This window comes from Amphiprion ocellaris, chromosome 7, assembly GCF_022539595.1.
Source record: "Amphiprion ocellaris isolate individual 3 ecotype Okinawa chromosome 7, ASM2253959v1, whole genome shotgun sequence".
Taxonomy (NCBI): Eukaryota; Metazoa; Chordata; class Actinopteri; family Pomacentridae; genus Amphiprion; species Amphiprion ocellaris.
This window is the reverse complement of record NC_072772.1, coordinates 34,777,726-34,802,962: the sequence shown is the minus strand read 5'-3', so window position 1 is coordinate 34,802,962 and position 25,237 is coordinate 34,777,726. Positions and strand designations below refer to the sequence as shown.

The following is a 25,237-nucleotide window of genomic DNA, read 5'->3' as shown; positions in this document are numbered from 1 at the left end:
GACATTTTGTACAAATCGAGTCTTTTTGGACACACTTTCAACCATTATGGACAATTTTTTAATCCATTTGCACAAATTTTTGTCATATTTAGACACATTTTCGTCATTTAGAACTATTTTTGGTTCATTTTGGCCCAAATATGGGCAATTTTAGAAAGGTTTCAAGCCATTTTTTTTCTCTGAAATATTTTTATTGTTTTTTTCCTTCTATACAGTTTGTGCGCATATGACATATATAGCAGGGATGCCCATTATGCAAAGGTCTGCAGTAGTACACACTTACTCATACAGAAAAGGAACAACAACTAATGTAACAGAAGTATAGCCTTTACAACAGGATATATCCCAAGCGGTATCCCAAATCCCCACAGATCCGCAATGCGCTAAGTAGTAGTTAAATGAAAAAAAAGAGTCACAAATATTTCTAAACTGGAGTGTAGCAATGAAAAGAGCTGGAGGTCAGGGTATACTGTACTAGGTGAGAAGGGAAAACATAGAGCACCTCTGGAATAGAATGGAACGATAGGAGGGGCTTAGTTTGGCAGATGATTCCTGAAGTATTCCAGGAAGAGCCCCCACACTTTTTGAAATTTCAAATTTGAGTTGCAGATTGAGTCGTGAATTTTCTCCAATTTTAGACAGGACATAATGTCTCTGAGCCACTGAGCATGGGTGGGCAGGGCAGCGTCTCTCCACTCTAGTAGAACAGGCCGTCTGATCAGGAGAGAGGCGAATGACAGAGTACGTCGCTTACTTGAAGTCAATGGGTATCCTCTTCTCCAGTGGTATCAAAAAGAGCGACAAGAGGATTCAGTTCTAAATTGAGGTTGAGAATTAGGGACAGAGTGTGAAAGACGCCCCTCCAGTATTTTTCCAGGCCGGGGCATGACCAGAACATGTGGATAAGAGAAGCCTCACATGTCCTACATCTGTCACATCAGGGGTCAACATCTGTACAGATGCGGGATAACTTGGCCTTGGAAATATGGGCTCTATGCACAACCTTAAACTGTAGCAGGCAGTGACGAGCACAAAGGGAAGCTGAATTAACTAACTTGAAGATGTTATCCCATGTATGACTCTCACTTATCAAAATCAAGTCCTGCTCCCAGGAGGTCTTGATTTTGATAAGTGAGACCTGTCTTATATTGACCAGCCTGTCGTATACAATGGACATTAGACTTTTTCTTGAAGGGTGCAGATTCAGAAGGGCATCCATGGCATTCAGGTCAGGAGCCCCAGGAAAGTTTGGTAACTGAGCCTGTAAAAAGTGCCTGACTTGTAGGTATCTAAAAAAATTGGGTGTTTGGCAGGCCAAACTTTTTAGAGAGTAGTTCAAAAGAACCAAAGCTGCTATCAATAAAAAGGTCTTTAAAACATTTGATGCCCCTTTTGTGCCAATCTTGAAATGTAGAATCGAGTAGAGAGGGTTGAAAAAGATAATTGGATAGGATAGGACTCAGGAGAGAGAAACCACGGAGACCAAAAAATTTCCTGAACTGGGCCCACACTCTTAACCCGTGCCAGACCACTGGGTTGTCCACCGGTTTGTTTGAGGGGAGGGGGAGAGAACATCCAAGTAGAGCTGGGACAGAAATATTCCTACAGGGGTTCAACTCCATTGCCACCCATCTCGGACAGTCAGGTTGGTTGGAATGTGAGACAGCATATGTTTGCCAACCAGTAATAGAAACAGAAATTAGGCAGCGCCATACCTCCGTCATTTTTAGATTTTTGAAGATGGACTTTACTAAATCGAGGGCATTTCCCCTTCCAAACATAGGACAATATAACTGAGTCTAGAGAGTCAAAGAAGGATTTAGGAATAAAAGTTAGTATACTTTGAAACAGATATAGAAATTTTGGGAGAATATTCATTTTGACCGAATTATTCCAACCTATCAAAGTAGTAGATAACGGCGACCACCGCGTTAAGTACTGTTTCACATGGTTTAACAGGGTGTTGAAATTTTCTTCAAAGAGACATTTATGTTTTCTTGTAACTCTAATGCCAAGGTAGGTAAACTGTTTTTGCGATCTTAAAAGGATGGTTACTGTGTTCTAAGAGCGATAGCTAGCGGCTCTATGGCTAGATTAAAAAGCAGAGAGCCCAGGGGGCACCCCTGACGTGTTCCCCGTCCCAGGTTGAAAGTGTTAGACTGCTGAGAGTTTGTGAGGATTGAAGCAGTAGGGTGCTGGTATAGCTGTTTTATCCATGTAACAAAGTTTGGTCCAAAGTCAAGTTTTTCTAGGACTTCAAATAGGTACCCCCATTCCACCCGATTGAATGCCTTCTCTGCATCTAGAGAGAGAATGCACTCTGGAGCTGACGACACGTGTTAAAATAAGAGTGGCGGTGTTTAACAAAACCAGTTTGATCTTCTCATATGATTGATGGTAGGATGGATTCTAGTCTGCAGACTAAAACTTTAGCCAGAATTTTCACATCGACATTAAATAGAGATTGGCCTGTAGGAGGAGCATTCTGCTGGGTCTTTACCTTTCTTTAAAATAAGAGTGATGCAGGCTTCACTGAATGATGTTGGGAGATTACCTTGCTTAAATGAGTCAGATAGAACTGAACATAATTTGGGTAAAAGCAACGTGGAGAATGTTTTTAAAATTCTGAAGGAAATCCATCCGGTCCGGGGGATTTTCCAGATTGTATTGATGAAATGGCTGCTGCGATTTCCTCTTTGGATATGTGGTCGTCTAGTTTTGTCCTTTTGTCGGGAGAGATCTTGGGGATGTTTAAATGATTTAGGAAGTTTTTCATTTAGATATTTTCAGATGGAAATTCAGAAGTATAGAGACAAGAGTAGAAATCCCTGAAAGTATCATTAATTTTCGAGTGGTCAAAAGTAAGATTGCTATCTTTCGTTTTGACTTTTGTAATCAGCCGTTTCGCTTTAAAACCTCTAAGTTGACTGGCTAACGTCTTGCCAGATTTGTCACTATGAATGTAAAATAGACTCTTACTTTTCAAAAGTTGGCGTTGGATCTGATGTGTCAAGAGAAAGCCAAATTTAGTTTGTAGCTCCACACGTTTTTTTATATTGTTCTGGGTTTCTGTTTTGAGCATATTGCAGGTCCGTTTCTCTGATATGATTGGCAAGTTCTTGTCGTTCTTTATTGGCCTTTTTTCTCATATTTACAGAGTAAGAAATGATTTGTCCCCTGAGGAAAGCTTTCATGGTGTCCCAGACTACCACGTTTGAGGTTTCAGATAAGGGGTTGGTTTAAAAAAAAAAAAAGGCTATTTGCTCCTCCATAAATTTAATAAAACCACTGTCTGACAATAGAGTTGAGTTAAATCGCCAGCGTCTTCTCACTTGAGGGATGCCAGGAAGAGTCAGAGATAGCGTTACAGGGGCATGATCTGATATCACTATGCTCTGATAGTCACAGGAATTAACTGACGAGTGCAGTTGGTTATCAACCAGGAAGTAGTCAATCCTCGAAAAGGTGTGGTGGACATGAGAGAAGAAGGAGTACTCTCCCTTCTGTGGATGCAGGCAACGCCACACATCAGAAACACCATAGTTGGATAGAAAATCCTGAATAAAAGAGGCAGACTTGCTCATTGTGCCAGGGTTAGGAGAGCAGCGGTCTAGCACAGGATCCAACCAGCAGTTAAAATCTCCACCTAGTATAAGGAAGTGTGAGTCCAGCTCCGGCAAAGAAGAAAAGAATTGCATAAAAAATCCCACATCATCTGCATTAGGGGCCTATACATTCGCTAGGACTACTAAAGAGTTATATAGCTTCCCTGAGACAATGACATAGCAACCGTTTGTATCTGAAATAGCACTGTAAATCTCAAAGGGAATGTTTTGGTCAATAAGAATTGAGACCCCCTGGCCTTGGCCTGAAAAGCAGAATGAAAGTGCTGCCCCGCCCACCGCGACAAGAGGTGTGAATTATCAGAACTACGGATGTGTGTTTCTTGTAAAAAAGTAATCGCAGATTTGAGTTGTTTTATGAGCGAGAGCACTCTCCTTCTCCTCCAAATCTGAGTCCTTTTGGACTAATTTTGCTACCGTTTGACCAATCAAAAATCAATTTGGACTGGTTTCAAGGTCTTTTGGGACAATTTCTGAGTCCATTTTGGCATGTTTTAGCCATCTTGGACACATTTAGAGCCACTCTGGACAGGTTTCAAGCCATTTTTTACAAATCTTGAGTAATCTGGACAGATTATTCAACCATTTGACCAATTTCAAATCAATGTGGACACTTTTTGGGTCAATTTTGGCATGTTTTAGCCATTTTGAACAATTTGTGAACCATGTTAAACCATTTTGCATACATTTGGACACATTTTTGTCATATTTAGACACATTTCAGTCATTTTGAACAAGTCATTGTCTTTTAGAACAATGTTTTGGGTCATTTTGGACAAAATTTGGTCAATTTTAGAAAGGTTTCAAGGCATTTTGTACAAATCTGTGTCATTCTGGACTGATTTTTCCACCATCTGATGAATCAATCAATTTGGACTGGTTTTAAGTTTTTTGGGGACACTTTCTGGGTCAAAATTGGCAAGTTTTAGCCATTTTGGACAATTTTTTGAGTATATTTGGACACAATTTGAGTCGTGATAAACCATTTCAAACCCATTTGGACAAATTTTTGTCAAATTTAGATATAGCTCAGTCATTTTGAACAATTTCATGGTTCATTTTGGACAAAATTTGGGGAATTTTACAGAGGCTTCAAGTCATCTGTATAAATCTGAGTGATCTTGAACATATTTTTCCACCATTTGACCAATCTAAAATCGAAATGGACTGATTTTAAGTTGTTGGGGAACACCTTTTGGGTCAATTTTGGCATGTTTTAGCCATTTTGCACAAATTTTGAGTCAAAGTAAACCATTTCAAATCCACTTGGACAAGCTTTGTCATAATTACATTCAGCTCAGTCTTTTTGAAATATTTCTTTGGTCATTTTGGACAAAATTTGGGGAATTTTACAAAGGTTTCAAGCCATTTTTGAATGATTTTTCAACCATCTGACCAATCTAAAATCCAACTGGACTGGTTTGAAGTTTTTTTGGGACAATTTCTGGGTCAATTTTTGCAGGTTTTGGCCCTTTTGGACACATTTTGAGCCACTTTTGACAAGTTTTTGTTTTGTTTTTGTACAGAACTGAGTCCTTTTGGACACATTTTGAGTCATGTTAAACCATTCTGAATCTCTTTGGACAAGTTTTTATCATATTTAGACACATCTCAGTCGTTTTGGACCAAATCTGAGCAATTTTAGAAAGGTTTAAAGCCATTTTGGACACACTTTCAACCAGCTGACCCATCAAAAATAAATTTGGACTAGTTTTAAGTTTTTGGAGGACAATTTGAGAGAGTTTCAAGTAACTTTTGGACAACTTTTGAGCCACTGAGGAGAAGTTTTGAGTTGTTTTGGACAAATACACTGTCCATTTTCCCATTAGTATTTTCAATAGTCATACCTGGTTGTTTCATTCAGTCACAGATGTCGTGTGTTGGAACAGCACAAATTTATTCCCTGTAGTAAAATAAAGGATATAATAGAATCCGATACTGCAGGTTTTCAGCTCTGTTGATCTTTTCTTTGAAAGTCGGAGGGGGAATGGTTCGGCTGAACAAAGCGCTCAGTGTTCAGGAGACGTGACTTGTTGGCAGCCGACTGTAATCTGGATCAGAACACTGGAATTCAAAGCTGCTAACAGTTCACATGTTGACATGTTGGAAGCTGCGACACACAGTCTGACACTGAGATCAACTTACAACCCTTTAACACGACAGCCACTTAAAGACAGGAACACAACCGAGCCAACAGAAAGTCCATCAGCTGCTGAGGACAAACTCACAAATCCTGAATGAAGAGTTTATGGTGTTAAAGAGAAACTAAACTCCTGACTGTAAGACTGAAGCTGCATTAAGAAACCTGGTGTTCTTTAGGTCAGTCTGGACTTGCTTGAGTCAATCAAGTCAATTTGGACAATTCTGACTCAATCTTGACAGGTTTTCAATCATTGTTGGCAATATTGCATCAATCTGTAGACATTTTCATTCATTTTGGATAATTTTGACTCAACTGGACAAGTTTTGAGTCATTTTGGACAAATGGAGAATCTTAATTAGGAGGATTTCACAGTCATTTTGTAAAATTTTTCAACTTTAGACCAATTTTTTTTTGTCATTGTGGAAAAATTCTACCATTTGGGACCATTTTTCAGTCACTTCCGACAAGTTTCGTGTAGTTTTGGATACTTTTGCGTCAATTTAGACAAATCTGAGTCATTCCGGACCATTGTTGCATCATTGATTCACTTTGAACACTTTTTTTTAGTCATTTTGGACGAATTTGACTCATTTTGGACACATATTCACAAATTTTTGCCATTTTTGAGGAACGTTTCGATCCATTTTGAACAATTCTGAAATCATTTTGGACAGGCTTTTCAGTTGTTCTTGACAAATTTTGAGTCATTTCAGATATGGTACCAATTATTTCAGACAATTTGAGTCAATTTAGACTTTTATTTTTAAATTTAGGACCATTTGCTGTGTAATTTTGGACAAGTTATAGTAATTTCAGATCATTTTTGACTCACTTGGACAAGTTTTGAGTCATTTTGGACAAATCTAGAATCTTAATTAGGAGAATTTCAGTCATTTTGTAAAATTTTGGATCTTTAGACCAATTTTTTAGTCATTTTGGAAAAATTCTGGACAAGTATTATGTCATTTTTGACAATACTGCATCAATCTAGAAGTTTTCAGTCACTGTGGACCATTTTTAACTCAACTGGACAAGTTCTGAGAAATTGTGGACAAAGTTCAAACCCCATTTTGGAACATTTCAATGTTTTTGTACAATTTTTGTCATTTAGACCATTTGTTTAGTCATTTTGGACAAATTCTACCATTTGGGACCATTTTTGAATCACTTTCAACAAGCTTCACAGAGTTTTGGACATTTTTGAGTCAATTTAGACAAATTTGTGTCATTCCAGACCAGTTTTGGATCATTCTAGACAAATTCTGAGTCACTCTGAGTCACTTTTTATAGTCATTTTGGACCAATTTGACTCATTTTGGACACATATTCACTCATTTTTGACATTTCTGAGCAAAGTTTTGATCCATTTTGACCAATTCTGAAATCATTTTGGACAGACTTTTCAGTTGTTTTTAACAAATTTTGAGTCATTCTGGATATGGCATCAAATGTTTGTGGCAATTTTGCATCGTTTTGGACCATTTTTGAGTCCCTTTGACAAGTTTTGAGTCATTTTGTACAAATCTGGAACCCTATTTTGGAGCATTTCAGAGTCGTTTTGTACATTTTTTTTACCATTTAGATCAATTTTTCAGTGGTTTTGGACAAATGTCTGTCATTCCAAACCATTTTTTGAATCATTCTGGACAAATTTTGAGTCACTTTAGAAACTTTTCTTGGTAACTCTTGACCAATTTGACTAATTTTGGACAAGGTATGCATCACTTTTGACAGTTTTGAGTAAATTTGATCAGGTTTTGATTCATTTTCAACAATTGTGAAATCATTTTTTGGACAGGCTTCAAGCAAATTTTTAAGCATTTTTGGGTCATTCAGGACAAATTTTCAGTCATTTTGGATTTGGTACCAATTATTTAGGACAATCTGAGTCAATTTAGACTCTTTCTTTTTAAATTTAGGACCAATTTGGGAGTGATTTTGGTTCAATCTGGACAAGTTTGAATCATTTCTGACAATATTGTATCAATCTGTTGACATTTTAAATCATTTTGGATCATTTTTGAGTCAGTTGAACTAGTTTTGAGTCATTTTGGACTAATTTGGAAGCTTATTTTGGAACATTTCAGAGTATTTTTGTACAATTTTTTGTCGTTTCGACAAATTTTTCCAGTCCTTTTTGACAACTTTCTGTTGTTTAGGACCATTTTTGTATTATTTGAGATCCTTTTGAGTCAATTTAGACATTTGTGAGTCATTCTGGACCATTTTTTCATCATTCTGGACAAACTTTGAGTCACTTTGGACATTTTTCGTGGTTGTTCTGGACCAGTTTCACTCATTTTGGACAAATATTCAATAATTTTTGAGATTTTTGAGTCATTTTAGACACATTGCCAATTATTTCGGACAGGAGCCAATTTAGACTTATTTTACAACCATTTTTTGCATAATGTTAGACAAGTAATAGCCACTTTGGACAATTTTGAATCATTCTTGACAGGTTTTTAATCATTTTTGACAGTATTGCATCAATGTCTAGATCAGGGGTGTGCAATTAATTTTCATATGGGGCCACATGAGAAACTTTAATGGTTGTTAAGAGCCGGACCAGTACACTTACAAGCTCTGCTCAATATATATCTGAATAAAAACAGTAAATGAAACAATACAATGATGTACAATGCCCAACTCTTGAATCTCTGCTCTCAGATCCCAAACTCGTTTAAGCATCTTGTCCAGGCTGATCCATCTGACAGCTGTCTGGTAACCAAGGTAACCATGTTCACTATCATCTCCTCCAAAAAGACAACAAACTGTCTGTACTTCAATGCTCTTGCCCTGATGAAGTTAACTACTTTAGCTACAACATCAGTCACGTGGTTGATTTTTAGCACTGACTTACACAACACCTCCTGATGTATAATACAATGCAAAAATATCAGTTTCTGTTCTGGGTTTATTTCAGTCACTTTATCTTGCATCCGTTTCAAAAGTCCAACATTTTTCCCTGTCAAATTTGGACAGTCATCGGTTGTAACACCAACCAAATTCTCCCATTTTAGTCCCAGCTTGTTCATGCATGTATTTACCTCAGTGAACCGTCGTGGTTCCTTCATTGGCTGCACAGCTGCCAGCTCCTCCGTCATCTCAAAGGTTTTTGTTAGTCCACGTACAAAGATGAGTAACTGGGCTGTGTCACGGACATCACAGCTCTCGTCCAGAGCCAAGGAGAAAACGTCAAAATCGTTCACTTTGTTGTGCAGCTGAAGCTCCAGATTTTCGGCGCTGCTCTCCACCCGCCTCGTTACGGTTCGCCTCCAAAGGGCCACATTAACGAACGCTCCTTTCTTCTCCGGGCATATAAACGCTGCAGAGTCCACCAGACATTCTTTTATAAACTCTCCATCAGGGAATGGCTTACTGTTTTTGGCGATTTTGTAGGATACTAGAAAACTCGTCTTGACTGCTGCATCCCTTGATGTGAGCTTTGGTAAAACAAAGTCATTGCTGCTTTAGCAGTTTAGCTAGCAAACCTTCAGACATCCTCCCCGCTCTGCATCAGTCAATGTTTGTACTTCTCCGCCATGTTTGGTCTCGTAGTGTCGATTATAATCCTTAAGCACCGCGACCTATTCGCCACAAACCAGCCCACGGCTTTACCTCTGACTTCAGTGAAGAAATACTTGGAAGTCCACGCTTTGTTAAAAACTCTGCATTGGGAATCAATCTTTCTTTTTTGCCGTTAGCTGACATCTTCCCGGGCTGAAGCTAACCAACAAACCAATCAGTGCATAAACCTTATGCTAAGTACGGAAAGCACGCGCGAAAATAAAAGCAGTGCAGGCGTATTGTTTGCATGTATCGTGATGATATATATTTGCATTGACTTTTAATATTTTCCAGTGACCTCATATGGGCCAGTCAGGGTCATCTGGCGGGCCGGATGTGGCCCGCGGGCCGTAGGATGCCCAGGTCTGGTCTTGATGTTTTGAGTCATTCTGGATCATTTCTGAGTCATTTTAGACAAATGTCTGTCATTTGGGACCATTTCTGAATAATTGGAACATTTTTTTATGTGATGTCATGATGTGACGCATGGTGGTGGCAGCATCATGATTTGCAGATTTTACACTTTTACATCCGTCCACAAACTTGTCCTGAAGCCACTTTAATAAGTTTGGCACATTTCTACAGCAGATCTCGGTTTTCCCAACCAAACTCCAGTCAGATATCTACAGATTTAATGACTCACCTCTGCAGGTTCGGTTGTCGGAGTGTAGCAGGTAACCGTAGCGACAGGAGCAGTAATATCCTCCGATGTAGTTGTGGCAGAAATGATCGCAGAGGAGATCTTCGTCCCTCTGATCGCTGCACTCGTCCACGTCTGCAGAGAGAAAAGGCATTCAAATATGAAAAACTTTGACACTTTCAAAACTGAACACAGATTTCTACAATGTAAAGTCAATTATTTAAAAATTTAAAAGACAAAATGAGTGAGAAACATCCCCACATCATGATGCTGCCACCACCATGATGTTGCCACCACCATGCTTCACATCATGATGCTGCCACCACCATGATGCTGCCACCACCATGCTTCACATCATGATGCTGCCACCCCCATGCTTTACAGTGGGGATGGCGTGTTTGTAATGATGTTCAGACTCCTACTTCAGAGGAGTCATAGGAGTCTTGGTCACCTCCCTCTCTAGTCTCTTTCTTCTCAGTCTCAGTTTTTGAGGACATCCTGCTCCAGTCAGATTTATTCGTGTTCCATCTTTCTTACACTTATTAATGATGGATTTTACTGGACTCCAAGAGATCTTCAGGAACTTGGAAATGTTCTTGTATCGTCCTGACTGATGCTTTTCAACAACCTTTTCTCACAGTTTCTTGGTTCTTCAGTCTTCATGGTGTCGTTCTATCCAGGAGTACTGATCCAAATCTGTTTTCACTTTGACATTAAAGAGTCTTTTTGTGTCCGTTTTTGTCCAAGAAGCCAAATTAAACTGATTTTTTTTTTTTTAAAAAGTTTATCTAATGTTATTTTTGTGTTTTTTGAACGTTCCTCACCCACAGCGCTGTAATGAGCCATGAACCCGGAGAACCTCTCCTCGTTGGAGAAGTCTGAGGAGAACTGGAGGCTCAGGAAGTTCCTGGGAGACGTGATGATCTGCTGAGATGGAACCGACTCCGTGTCCGAGTCCTCCCTCCCACAGAACAGGGCCAGAACCTCCCCCTCCGCCTCCACCTGTACAACAACAACAACAACAACACAACAAAGAGTTAAAGCCATTTGTTTTAGCAGCACTGATGAAGCCGTTTAAACTGACAGAAAACAAACTGATTAACATTCAGATCAGAGACTGTTTGGATTCAGAGTCAAAGAACTGCAGGTCAAAGAACCACAAACACACACAATGTAACACACAGATACACAACAACACACACAAAGTAACACAGAAACTCCATCCACACTCCCACACTCTTTACTATCTCTGTGAGGACCTCAGTCATTCACTGCTGAGACTATTTTAACAGAAATTAGGATTTTTTTTTTTGCTAAATTTGACCCATTTGTTGGCAGTTTTAGTTATTTAACAGATTTTTGTCAACAGTTTTAGCAGCTTCAGATATTTGTTTTGAACAGATTTGGGGATTTCACTTGTAACAACAATTTTTAGTTGTTTAGTGGCAGCAGAGACGAAAGTTTGGCTGTAATATTTCTCACTGGGTTGAACCGTCTATGGATGTTTTAGGACATTTCTGGACCAATTTAAGGGAAATTACTTCAAAGATTTTATCACAGCCTTCAAAAGGTTAGTTTCCGTTTGGTTTTCGGTCACTGTGGAGCTTTTTGGATCATTTCTAGAGAGGTTTCAGACTCTGGTGTGGAGTTTTTGCTCAGATTTAGTGAGTTTAAGCGTTTTTTTTTTGGGTCTTGAACAGTTGAATGTTGGTTTCTGGGATTATTTGGACAGTTCTGTGCAGATTTATGAGCTAGATTTGGAAGGTTCTTTTCAACATTTCTGGACACATTTTAAGGGGACTTTTTAAGAATCTTTGTTAAACATCAATCAACAGTTTAGTTTTTGGTCACTGTGGAGCTTTTTGGATCATTTCTGGAGATGCTTTAAGCTGTTTTAGATCAGATTTAGCGAATTTAAATGTTTTTTCTCACAGCTTTTGAACAGCTGAATGTTGGTTTCTGGGATTATTTGGACAGATTTGAGTAGATTTAAGGACAAATTTTGGAAGATATTCTTAAAAAGTCAATGTTTTGTTTAGTTTTGTTGAGTTTTTAACAGTTTCTGGCAGTTCTAGAGGTTTTTCAACAGCCTATGGATGCTTTTTGGACATTTCTGGGCAGATTTTAAGGGAATATTTTAAGATTTTTTTGAAAAACATTTATTAAAAGTTTAGTTTCTGTTTAGTTTCTGGTTGCTGTGGAGCTGTGTGGATCATTTCTAGAGAGGTTTTCAGACAGTTTTAGCTCAGATTCAGTGAGTTCAAACGTTTTTCTCACAGGCTTTCCTCAGTTTATGGTAATGAACCTGAAACCGTGCGACCCTGCAGACAGAACTGAGACTAAACGTCTTCACGGGTTAAGACCTGCAGCGGTGCATCGTGGGAAATCAGCTGGCCTCTTTGTGCGGCTTGTTGCCGCGGCGCCCGGCGACAGCATTTGAATATGAATGTGTGCAGCAGGTGTTTGTGTGGAGACGCCGCGGAGGAACAGACGTCCCGGTTACCACGACGACTAGTTCAGGACAAGTTAAGGCCGTCGTCATGGCAACAGAAACGGGACCGGGGCTGTTGTGGTCTCTCACCTTGACGTAGTCGTACTCGCACAGGTAGGACGGCTCCAGGTCGAAGTGGCTGAAGTACAGCTTGATCTGGAAGCCGTCGGGAACGCTGACGTTCCATCGCAGATCCGTCTCTCGCGGATACGGATCCGGGAAGTTCGGCGACTGAAGGCTGCCGAACATTTCGGACAAGAGCTGATCACCGAAACCGAGAGAGAAAAGCAGCGAGATCAGGACGAGTCTGAGAGGAGAGACAAAGACGTTTAGATCAGTAAAATACAGAACATTAAAAACACTTACATTCTGTTCATTAGTGCAGCAAAATGTTTCAAAAGTGTTCAAAATACTCAAAATATGACTTCAAAATTGACCAAAATTACTCAAAAAAATGTCCAAAATGATTTGGAAATGATCCAATCTGACGAATTTGTACAAATTCATTAAGAAATTGTGCAAAATTTGTAAAAAAAAATTGTCAAAAAAACAACTCTTCAATTTTTTTGAAAATGACTCAAAAATTTTCCAAAATGACTCACCGTTGTCTTAGCTGATTAAGAAATTACACAAAATTATTAGTAAAGGTTCCAGTACTACTCTAAACTTGTCCAAATCAGCTCAGAATTTTTCAGAAAATGTCCAAAATGACTAAAAAATGTCCAAAATGACTCAAAAAAGTCCAAAAGACCCCAAAAATGGCCAAAATTACTCAAAAAATGTCCAAAATTACTTTTAAAAAATGTCCAAAATGACTCAAAAAAGTCCACAAGACCCCCAAAAAATGTGCAAAAGATCCAAAAATGTCCAAAATTATGTCCAAAATGACTCAAAAAATGCCCCAAATGAATTAAGAATTTACACAAAATCATCATTAAATTGTCCAAAATTTACAAAATTAATTCAAAACAGCTCAAAATTTATTCAAAATGACTCAAAAAATATCAAAAATAACTTGGAATTTGTCATATCTGACCAAAACTGCTTAAACGTGGTGAAGAACTGCTATAAAATGTAGAAAATTATCTGGAAAATCATCCAAAAACACTGATCTTAAGCTGAATATTTGCTGAATGTGTTTAGTTTATTTTATCTGATCCAGTTTTATTCTTAGCTTCACAGTTTTATGGTTTGTAAAACTGTTTTATTATTAAAGTTCATTATTTTTAATTCCCGTCTTCATTCTTAAACTCTTTTCTTGCATAATAAAGCAGCTGAATTCTTTTTTTTTTTTTTTTTTTTTTTTTTTTACGTTTGACATTAATTTCAGTTTGTTTTTTGGTAAATTCACCTTTTTAAAATTTACACGGCTCAATAATTAACATTAAAATAACTCAAAATTGTCCATAATAACTCCAAAATTATTAAAAACGACAAAAAATTGGACCAAAAATACTGATCTGAAGCTCTAATATGGATGATTTGACGCTATATAAATAAATTAATGTTGAACTTAAATGATTTGAACAAATAAAATCTATCAAAAACTCCATATTTTTTAACTTCTCTATGATTTTTAACTGCAGCTCTGCAGGAAAAACAACTGAAACCGCAGCATAAATATAAAATAACACAGAAAATAATCAACATAAACAGTAAATGGAGCTTAAATAACCTCTGGACTCATTAAATACTGGAAATATTTTTATTTTCTGAGCTTCGTGTGTGAGAAACTTTTCTTTCTGACAAGTCTCTAAAAGTTCTGAATTCAGGTTCGTTTTCGATAAATTTCGTTTTTTATAAAGTTTTCCTTCAGTCTTAAAGTCAAACATTTTTAAATCTGAAAGTTTTGCTGCTAAAAGTTGAAAATATTCAACATATAGGACAGAAAACTGACAGAATTATCGATAAAGTTCTGAGTTCATCGATGAATTTACCTGCTGCTGATCGGATCCATTAATTCCTTCATCAATAACTGAACTCTGAGGTTTTCAGAATCAGCTGGACGCCGTTAAAACCGTAAATCAGCCGCAGATAATCTGTCGATACGAGCTGATCGAACGCCGATAGAGAATCGATGATGATCGATCAGCTGCTGCACTCCGCTGACACCTGAACGGACTCGGTCCAAACAGAAACTCTGCTTTTTATTTCACCTCATGATGCAGAACAAAGTCTTCAGCTGCTGCTCCGGTCTGAGGAGCGAAGCGACGTCTGACGTAGGACCGGCGGCGTGACGTCATCGCGTCCCGTGGGAGACGTGAGCCGGAAAAATAAAAAAACAAAACAGCTGTGAGTTTATTATTATTATTATTATTATTATTATTATTATTATTATTATTATTATTATTATTATTATTATTATTATTATTATTATTATTATTATTATTATTATTATTATTATTATTATTATTATTATTATTATTATTGTGGAATTCCTTCCTGTGATCATTAATCCATCAGAATTATTTAACCTTTAATGCCAGTTTAAAAACTCACGGTCAGGACTTAAAGACAGAAAATAAATGTGTCTAAAACCGCCATTAAATACTATACTTCAATATTATTTTCCACTTTCATTGAGTACATTTTAAACCAACATTAGTCCTGATCAGAAGTACCAAATATTAATTAATTTGCAGGATTAATCCTTTACATAAATGATGTCACAGTTTTTTTTTAAACTAACAAAAAATAATTATTTCATACACGAACTATTTTTTCTTATTTTCACAACCTGAGAAATGTCAGTTATTAGTACTTTTTATACATTATTATTCTTTACAGGGTCAGATATTAGTTTTTCTCAGTTGATAAGACACTGTTCCTGAAAAATAGTACACATTTCCCAACACACTGCACACTATTTTTTTTATTTGAACACAATTCACAAAGCACTGCACACTTGTGTCCAAAGCGCACTTTATTGTCAAAACCTGAACTTTGTTTTCAAAATTAAGACACGAAGCAAAAGTAGGACACTGCACTGCTAAATACAAAACACTCTTCTCTCACTGTGTTTTCACATAAAGTATAAAAAAATGATACAGTCCTCAAAAATGACAACTTAAACACAAATGCATCCTATGAATGACTCAGAGGCCATTGCAGTGCCTGACTGTAGATTATAAAATAAAATAATGTTAAATAAAAACTACAGCACTGTATTGTACACAGTACAGTCTGCAGATATTTACACCACGTCTGCATCAATTCTTTCAGCCTGGTCAGACCTCAGGACCTCATCAACATCACTAGCTATGTTTTCTCTGGACACAAAGATCTAGTGTGTCTGATCCAGCCTGACATGCATCAACAGAAACATCACCACATGCCAAGACCACTGATTGATAGAGATTTTCCTGAATGTATGGCTGCTGCTCATATACCTTCTACCTCCATGTAGAGAAGAATTCTTCTATAGGATTCAGAAAGGGACAATATGGTGGCAGAAAAACCACAATAACTTGAGGTTCATATTGAATCATTCCTGAATCAATAGTCCTCTATGAAAACTAACATTGTCCCAGACAACAACAAAAACTGTGTCCTCTTGCTAAACGTCCTGCTACATCCATGTCAGTCGTCCCTCTAAGTCCATCTAGGAAAGTCAACAAATGCTGGGTGTTCTATGGGTCCAGAACTGCATGATGGTCAGTTACTCCCAGATTGTTTATTGCAGCACAGAGGTTTACGTTGCCCCCACGCTGACCTGGACGTTGACTATAGCCTGTTGTCCAATGATGTTCCTCCCTCTTCTCCTCCTCTTGGCCAGGTTGAAACCAGCCTCATCCACATAGATGTATTCATGTATATTATCAGAATCCAACTGAAAAACTCTCTGGAACAAACGCACACAAAACAGAGAAAAAGTCAGTCATGTAGACTTTCTGTAATTTTACTAGCATTTGTGAACCAGAATTATGCATTAGATTTTTTATAGTATTCTGAGAACATTTCTGACTGCTTGTATTGTTCCAGTATAGACATGTCACTGAAGTGACAAACAACATTTACATACATGTAAAGTGGTCCAGGACCAGGTGCAGGGGCAGGTCCAGGTCCAGGTCCAGGTTCTGGTTCTGGTCCAGGTTCTGGTTCAGGTCCAGGTTCTGGTCCAGGTTCTGGTTCAGGTCCAGGTTCTGGTCCAGGTTCTGGTTCAGGTCCAGGTTCTGGTCCAGGTTCTGGTCCAGGTTCTGGTCCAGGTTCTGGCCATGGTCTGGGTCGTCCACATCCTCTTCTTCCAACATGACCTCTTGCTCCTCTGACATCCATTGTGAACAGCTAATTCTGCTTCCCAGCAGGTTTTATAGTGTGCACTTCATTGGTAAAAGTGTTTTCAGTTCTGACCTGTTGTGTGTTAATTGTGACAGCAGTGTTGGAACAGTGTCCCAATTCTGCTTCCTAGTGTTCACTGTTTGAAAAATGTGTGCTATGAGTGAAAAGTGTGTTCAAATGAGCAAAAAACATGTTCAGTCTTTTGCAAAAAGAGTGCAAGAGTTTTGGAAACTGTGTGCAAACCATGAATAGTGTCCAAAATTTAGACAGCAGAGTCCTGTTTTTGAGAAATGTGTGCAGTGAATGGAATTTAGTGTCTTATCAACTGAGAAAAACTAAAGAAATGCACATTCAGAACCTTAAAACAAAAACAAATGTGTCTAAAACACTGACTTAAAATATTACTAAAGTACTTCATTAATCAAGTATTTCGTTGCTACCTGATAAAAATATAATCAAGTGTTTAAAAAAGTACTTGATTAAAATAGTAATCAAGTACTTTCTAAGTACCTGATTACTTTTCAAACCGAGTAACAAAAAAATATCTGATTAATCGTTTAATCAAATATTTCTGTTCATACGTGATTTTTTTAAGTCAAGTATTAAAAAAGTATTTCATTAATCAAGTACTGTTTTGGTACTTGATTCAAAAGTAATCAAGTAATTTTACTTGATCTAAACTTTTTTACTTGAGTTAAAGCACTGGATTAAGTTCTCAAGAAATCAAGTACTTTTTTAGTATTTGATTACTTTTTAAATCAGGTATTTAAAAAGTACTTCATTAATCAAGTATTTATTTTGCTACTTGATTAAAAGGTAATCAAGTATGAAAAAATTCGTTGATTAAAATAGCAACCAAGTACTTTTTTTAGTACCTGATTACTTTTTGAATCGAGTAGCCAAAAAAAACGTGATTAATCAATTAATTAAATATTTCTTTTAGTACTTGATTACTTTCTAAATCAAGTACCATAAAGCACTTGATTAAAAAGTAATCAAGTACTTTTACTTGATTAAAAGTACTTAATTACTTTTCAGCTCTGTTTATGTGTGAAACTCTAAATAAATCCTGGACCATTAATTTGTTCTTTAAGCTGCCGCTGGGGGGCGCCACGTGACCACGGATTCTGTGTGTGTGTGTGTGTGTGTGTGTGTGTGTGTGTGTGTGTGTGTGTGTGTGTGTGTGTGTGTGTGTGTGCGTGCGTGCGTGCGTATGTGTGTGTGTGTGTGTGTGTGTGTGTGTTTACAACCACCTGTCATTATGGTGTTTACGGGTCAGTGATGACGCCTCCCCCATGCTCCCTCCTCCTCCTGCTGCTGTAATTGATGCTCTTGTTGCCATGGACACCCGGAGACTCCCGAACACTTCCGGAGGTGTCTCCGATCCGGACGGTTCGGTTCGGTTCGGTTCTGCCGGTGGAGTTCGGAGGTTCCAGCGGCCTCCTCCATCATGCCGAGCCGCCAGAAGCAGCTCCTCTTCTCGGTGTCCGGCCTCCTCGGCTTCTCCTGCGCCCTGACCGCCGCCGTGGCCACCGGGCTGCCGCTGTGGCTCCGCGGGGCCGCGCTGTGCCGCACCGGCGCCGAGCTGGTGAACGCCTCGGAGCCGGAGCTGGAGAAGTTCCTGGGCGAGCTGAGCTACGGGCTGTTCTCCGGCCAGAGGGTGAAGCAGTGCGGCCTGGGAGGCAGAGCGTCCCGGTTCTCCTGTGAGTCCATCAATCATTCAGGCTGGAGCTGAATAATTCAGGGGCAGGGATCCGTCTAAGTCCTGAACTAACGGCTTTACATGAACAAGAGCTGGAAATAGATTCTGGTTTCTGGTTTCTTAACTTTCACTTCTAAAAGTTTACTTTCTTTTAGAACAAAACTCTTAGATTTTTAAAATTTATGTTTCTGTTGGAAAAAATAAAGGTTTTGAAACTGAAAGCAGAAAATAATGAATTAATAATGTTACTGTGTCTGTGTGGATTTTTGTGTTTGTTTCTTTTTGGTTTTGTCTTTTTAGTTGTTTTCTATGTCTTTGTGCTGGTTTTGTCTTCATGTTGTGGTTTGTGTCTCTTTTTGGTGGTTTTATGTCTCTTTTTATGGTTCTGTTTCTATTTTTTGTTGTTTTGTGTCTCTTTGTAGTGGTTTTGTGTCTCTGTTTTACTTTTGTGTCTCTTTTAGTGGTTTTGTGTGGCTTTTTAGTTGTTTTGTGTCTCTTTTTGACATTTTTTTGTCTCTTTTTAGCTGTTTTGTGTCTCTTTTTGACATTTTGTGTCTGCTCGTGGTTTTGTGTTTCTTTGTGGTGTTTTTTTTTTTATGGTTTTGTGTGTCTTGTGGTTGTCTGTTGTGTCTCTTTGTGGTGGTTTTGTTTCTCTTTTTTGATGTTTTGTGTCTCTTTTTAGTTTTGTGTCTCTTTTTGACATTTTTTGTCTCTTTTTTTAGCTGTTTTGTGTCTCTTTTTAGCTATTTTGTGTCTCTTTGGTGTTTTGTGTCTCTTTTTAGTTGTTTTGTGTCTCTTTTTAGTTGTTTTGTGTCTCTTTTTGGTGGTTTTGTGTCTCATTTTTGACATTTTGTGTTTCTTTTTATGGTTTTGTTTCTATTTCTTGTTGTTTGTATCTCTCTATAGTAGTTTTGTGTCTCTTTTTGACATTTTGTGTCTCCTCGTGGTTTTGTGTCTCTTTTTGGTGTTTTTTTATTTCTTTTTATGGTTTTGTGTGTCTTGTGGTTGTCTGTTGTGTCTCTGTGGTGGTTTTGTTTCTCTTTTTTGATGTTTTGTGTTTGTTTTGCACATTTCTTGTGTCTTTTGTGTCCTTTTGGTGGTTTTGTTTATCCCAACCGTGGTTGTTTTGTGTGTCTTTGTGGTTGTTTGCTGTGTCTCTTTTTAGTAGTTTTGTGTGTCTTTCCGCTGCTTTTTGTCTTTTATTGGTTGTTTTGTTTATTTTTATGTTCATTTTGTGTCTCTTTGTGGTCATTTGTATCTCATGATTATTTTGCATATCTTCATTGGTAGTTTTGCGTGTCTGGGTTTGTTTTGGGTGTTTTTATGTTGGTTTAACACATTTTTTGTGTCTCTGTGGTTGTTTTGCATCGCTTTGTGTTGGATTTCTGTCTCTTTGTGGATTGGTGTCTCTTTATTGTGGTTTTGTGAATTTTTGTGGATGTTGTCAGTCTATTTGTGGTGCTATGTTATTGTTTTGGTGGTTTTATTTCTCTTTTTTGGTGTTTTGTGTTGGTTTTGCCAATTCTTTTGTGTCTCTTTTTGGAGGTTTACTGTCTCTTTTTGAAGTTTTTTGTCTGTTTGTGTTGGACTTCTGTCTCTTTTTAGATGTTTTCTGTTTGTTTATGGTTGGTTTATGCCTCTTTGTGGTTGTTTTTAGTCTATTTGTGGTTTTTATTCATCTCTTTTTGGTGGTTTTGTGTCTTTTTGTTGTGGTTTTGTGTCTGTTAGTGGTGTTTTTGTGTCTCTTTTTGGTGGTTTTGTGTCAGATCTGAAAACAGTGGACAGTTTCTCTCCCTTTGTTTCATGTTTGTCGCCGTCAGAAACAGCTTTGTGAGTCTCTTTTATGAGATTGGTGTGATACAACCCGTTGCTGGTCCAGTACAGACTGTTACTGGTCCCAGTTAAGGGGAGCAGCCGTCCATCACTAACTGGTTTCTGCCTGAGCAGGTCGGAGCTGCTGAGGAGGAACAAAGCTGCTCTGTTCATTCATTCATTCCTTCTGTCCATCAGTTCCAGGTCTTCATGAACAAACTGATGCTTTAACCTGTCTTTGTGTGTCTTTTTGTCGTCATTGTCTGTATTTTGTTGATGCTTTGTGTCATTTAAATGTAGTTTTGTGTTTTCTTTATAATTGTTACGTTTCTATTTATGGTCATTTTATGTCTCTTTGTGGGGTTTTTTTGCTTCTTTGTGGTTATTTTGTGTCTTTTTGTGGTCATTTTCTATGTTTTTGTGGATGTTTTATGTATCTATATGGTTGTTTTCTGTCTCTTTGTGGAGTTTTTTTTTGTTTCTTTGTGGTTGTTTGCGTTTATTGTTTTTGTTTTGTGTATATTTTGTTTTGTGTCTCTTTATCATCATTTTGTGTCTTTTTGTGGTCATTTTCTGTGTTTTCGTGGATGTTTTATGTGATTTTGTAGTGGTTTTGTGAATCTTTATTGTTGGTTTCCGTCTCACTTTATGGATGTTTTGTGTTGTTTATTGTCTCTTTGGGGTCATTTTGAGGTTTTATTTGTAATTGTTATGTGTCTATTTATGGTGTTTTTTGTTGCTTTGTGGTCTTTGTGTCTTTCTGAAGTTATTTTGCAACTCTTTTTGGTGAATATGCGTCTCCTTGAGGTGGTTTTGTGTCTTTGTCCTAGTTTTTTTGTTCCTCAAAGGATCTTTTTTGTCTATTTATGGTGGTATGTATGGTGTTTTTCATGTCTTTGTGGTCACTTTGTGTTTTTTGTGTCTTTTGTAGTTGTTTTTTTGTCTCTTTAAGGTTCTTTTTTGTCTCTTTGTGGTTGTTTTATGTGTCTTTGTGTTGGTTTTACATCCTTTCGTAGTGTTTTTGTATATCTTCGTATAAGTCTAGCTAATTGAGGCTGCTCAGTTCATGGATTTTGCGCCTTTGGTCTTGCCTACAGGTTTCTCTCTGTAGTATTTTGGGTTTTATTTACCCTCAGTATGACCTGCAGGTTTCTCCCATCTCTCCCAGTCTTCCCAGACCTGCTGAACACCATCCCAGCAGGCCTCCACGTCACCGTCATCTTCTTCTGTGGTGTCGTGATCCTCTTCTCCTCCGTGGCGACCGGCTTCTTCTTCTTCAATGCCTTCGGTCGACCCTACGAGACGCTGCAGGGCCCCCTGGGACTTTACCTGTGGACCTTCATCTGCTGTGAGGAACCCGTCGCTGTTTTCTGTCTCATTGTGAGAGTTTAATGTCTGTATGTAGTGGTTTTTGGTCATTTTGTGGTTGTTTTGTATTTATTTGTGGTGATTTTGTGTCTGTTTGTGGTTGTTTTGTGTCATTTTGTGGCCATTTTGTTTCTATTTATGGTTGTCTTGTGTCTCTTCTTGGTTGTTTTTCATCTTTGTGGTTGTTTTGTGTCCTTTTGTGGTGGTTTCATGTCTATTTCTGGCTTTTTTGTATCTCTTCGTAATAGTTTTGTGGCTCTATGTGGTGGTTTTGTGTGTCTTTATGGTTGTTTTGTATCATTTTGTGGCTGTTTGTATTGCGGTGGTTGTTTTCGCATTGTGCGGTTGTTTTTTTGTTTCTGTGGTGATGTAATGTACTTTTGTGGTTGTTTGTCTCATTTCATGGTTGTTTTTGCATCTCTTTGTAGTTGTTTTTTGTCTCTATGTGGTCATTTTGCATCTTTTGTTATTGGTTTTGTGTCTTTTTGCTGGTTTTGTGTCTCTTTGTGGTTGTTTTAAATCTTTACATGGTTGTTTTGTGTCTCTTTGTAGTCAGTTTGTGTCTCTTTAGACTTATTTTGTGTACATTGTGGTTGTTTTAGATCTATTTTTGGGTTTTTTGTGTCTATTTGTGGTTGTTTTGTGTCTCTTTGTGGTTGTTTGTGTCTTTTTGTGGTCATTTTTGATCTAAGCATGGTTGTTTTAGGTCTCTTTGTGGCCATTTTGTGTCCATTTGTGGTTGTTTAGTATTTTTTTGTGGTTGTTTTTGGTCTAAAGGTGGTTGTTTTGTGTCTCTGTTGTTATTTTGTGTCTTTTTGCAGCCACTTTGTGTTTCTTTGTTGTTGTTTGTGTACATTTGTAGTTGTTTTGTATCTTTCTAGAATTCTTTTGCATGTCTTTGTGGTTGTTTTCTGTCTTTTTTGTGATTTTTTAACACTCTGTCTTGGTTGTGAAACACTCATTAGAAGAAGACTGCGTTGTGTTTGATTAAACTCCTGCTGGGACAGTAGTCAGGTGTCTGTTTGCTGTAATTAGGTATAAAATATGGATCAGTTTGACTTTAATTTAAAAGGATCTCAGACAAACGGGCCGTTAACAGAGACAGAAACGGAGCCCGAGGCAGGAGAGGAGGGTAATAACTGAAGAGGGGTAGTAAGAGAGGCAACCTGAGGCTGTTCATTCAGAGACAACTACCCTCTGATTGGTTCCTCCTTCACAGGTTTCATTTCACTTCATGTTAACTGTGAGTCCACTGAAACCTCCATCCACTGATTCACCTGCTCTAAAGCTCCTGTCGCATTTTTCCTCTCTGTTTTATGTGTCTTTGTGGTTGTTTTGTGTGTCTTTGTGGTTGTTTTGTGTCTCTTTGTAGTTGTTTTGTGTCTGTAGTTGTTGTTCATCTCTTTGTGGTTGTTTTTGTCTATTTTTGGTAGTTTTGTGTCTATTTGTGGTTGTTTTGTGGCTCTTTGTGTTTGTTTTGTGTCTCTTTATCATTGTTTTTTTGTCTATTTGTGGTTATTTTATGTCTCTTTGTGGTTGTCTATTTTTAGTTTTATGTCTCTATGCGATTGCTTTGTGTTTTTTTGGGGCCATTTTGTGTCAATTTGTTGTTGTTTTTAGGCTCATCATGTTGCTCAGAGTCGTCTCTGAGGGTCTGGACAGTTCAGAACGTTAAAGAACACTGCAGTGTGAAATAAAATGTTTGGATCTCAGAGTTTCATCCTGTCGGTTTGTGTTTGTGCTGCAGGTCTGAGCAGCTGCCTGGTGATGATCCTTTTTGCGTCGGAGGTGAAGCTTCATCATCTGTCCGAGCGAATCGCCAACTTCAACGAGGTGAACTTTGTGTTCCAGACGTACAGCGAGCAATACGACCGATCCTTCTGGCTCTTCTTCCTCGTCTTCATCCTGCATGGACTCAACGGTGTTCTGATCCGACTGTCGGGAATCCAGTTTCCCTTCCAGGAGAGCAAAGAGGTGGATCTGGGCGGCGGCGCTGCAGACCTCATGTACTGAAGAAAATCAGCCATCAGCTGCAGGAAACTCAACCCGAGACACAAACTATGATTTCTCCCGTCCTGTCTGAGACTTGAGGACATTATTTTCTACATTTGTTAAACTTTTAGTGTAGAAAAAGCCAGAAAACTGTGAAAAATGTTTGACTTTGTGCCACCAACAAACAAGGAAAACCAGCAAATATTCACATTCAAACTGTTATTTAACTTATCACTGATTTTCCAGCTTCATCATTATTAGTATATTTTGGTTATTAGTGAGTCACTTTGAGCTGTTTGTCATTAATCTGACACGTACTAAAAACATGTAGCATATTAGCTTTAACAGATAGAATTAGGTCTACTGCATTTGTATTGCGTACTTAGTTTTATAGATTTTTACTGTAAATGTGCAGTGGAGCACTTTTCTATATAAATGTATATAAACACCCATTAAAGTCAGTATCAGAGTTTTAAATATGGTTTCTTACATTTCATGTTGATGCATCAATCGGTTGATTTGGAGATGCTACAGCGGTCAGTATTGTGGAAAATATGGAAGAAAAACCAAGAAAACATCCAAGAAAAGTTTCTGAAAACCCACAACTCATTAAAATCACACTTAACTTTGGTACAACTGTGACCATGTGGTTGTTTATTTGTCAGTTTCATTTTCATCTCACGAAATAAAATAATTGGGGGCTCGTTGGGGATCTAAATCTGAGGCCTTTCAAATTTATAAACAAAAAAACTAACTTCAGAGGAAGGATTAAAGTTTGAAAAAGAACGAGTCATACATCATTACCAAACATTGATAGACTTCCTGTAATTACTCTCACTGCCACAAGGGGAAACAAACGCATCGCACTGCAGCTTTAAAGCTGATTTCAGCTATTTTCAGAGTTCAATATCTCTATAAATAAATCCCACAGTCATGAAATTTGGTGAGGACACAGACACAACATTTTCCAGCAGATCATAACGATTAAACGGATCCCGCGGAGGACAAACTTTTATTTATTTGTCCTTGAAAATGGAAAAAAGTGCAAAATTTTCCAAACAAGGCTGCTATTGTGACCTCAGAAAGTTCCTGTAAGTATGTATATATGGATGTAACTTCTTATTAAAAGTATAGACTTTGGTTGACATTTTATCAAACAAAACACAGAAACAACTAAAATCAACCAAATAAAAAAACAGGACCTAAAATAAAACAAGTAGGATGAAGTTTAACTTATTAATTCTACCCACTACATGTCTGTACATCTGATATCCGCTTCCTGTTGGTATCAGATTTTCTACTTCCATACCTCTTTAGAAAGCACAAGAACACCTTTACTGGTCCAAATGAGTATATTTTTCAAGCAATCCTCTTTTTTGTATATATTCTTAATTTGTTTTATAGCTGGACGGATTTTGAGATCCAGACTGTTCTGTAAATTCAAACCCAGAAATGGATAAATATCTACTTTTTATGGTGACTTGAGCAAACATCTTTTTAGAGTTTGAATTTCTTCTTAATTCATAGTTTCCAGTGTGTCTCTTTATAGTTGTTTTGTGTCTCTTTGTGGTTGTTTTGTCTCTTTGTAGTTGTTTTGTGTCTCCTTCTTGTGGTTTTG

At 37.8% G+C, this 25,237-nt stretch overlaps 3 protein-coding genes across 9 annotated transcripts in view; 1 reads left to right on the top strand and 2 right to left on the bottom strand.

The window, feature by feature from the left end:
• The window catches only part of masp1 (MBL associated serine protease 1), a 28,283-nt gene extending 15,512 nt beyond the window's left edge, over window positions 1-12,771 (bottom strand). For both annotated transcript variants that reach the window (XM_023277790.3, XM_023277791.3), the window contains exons 1-3: window positions 12,558-12,771; window positions 10,801-10,978; window positions 9,980-10,111 (exon numbers count right to left, since the gene is read on the bottom strand). In XM_023277790.3, coding sequence (XP_023133558.2) covers window positions 9,980-10,111; window positions 10,801-10,978; window positions 12,558-12,716 — 469 coding nt within the window. In that variant the 5' untranslated portion in view covers window positions 12,717-12,771. The remainder of the gene's footprint in view (window positions 1-9,979; window positions 10,112-10,800; window positions 10,979-12,557) is intronic.
• A 2,601-nt stretch (window positions 12,772-15,372) lies between these two features.
• Window positions 15,373-25,237, bottom strand: part of tsen34 (TSEN34 tRNA splicing endonuclease subunit) — a 34,064-nt gene continuing 24,199 nt past the window's right edge. For 3 of the 6 annotated variants that reach the window (XM_055012203.1, XM_055012206.1, XM_035951662.2), the window contains 2 exons: window positions 16,489-18,476; window positions 15,373-16,308 (listed from right to left, as the gene is read on the bottom strand). The gene's annotated coding sequence lies outside the window, so the exon portion shown is untranslated. The remainder of the gene's footprint in view (window positions 16,309-16,488; window positions 18,477-25,237) is intronic. The other 3 variants (XM_055012205.1, XM_055012204.1, XM_023277804.3) reach the window with 3 other exon arrangements.
• clrn1 (clarin 1) lies at window positions 18,073-24,261 on the top strand. The gene is made up of 3 exons (XM_023277808.3): window positions 18,073-18,448; window positions 21,428-21,607; window positions 23,375-24,261. Exons 1-3 carry the CDS (start codon window positions 18,196-18,198, stop codon window positions 23,638-23,640), a joined length of 699 nt encoding a protein of 232 aa, XP_023133576.1. The 5' UTR covers window positions 18,073-18,195; the 3' UTR covers window positions 23,641-24,261.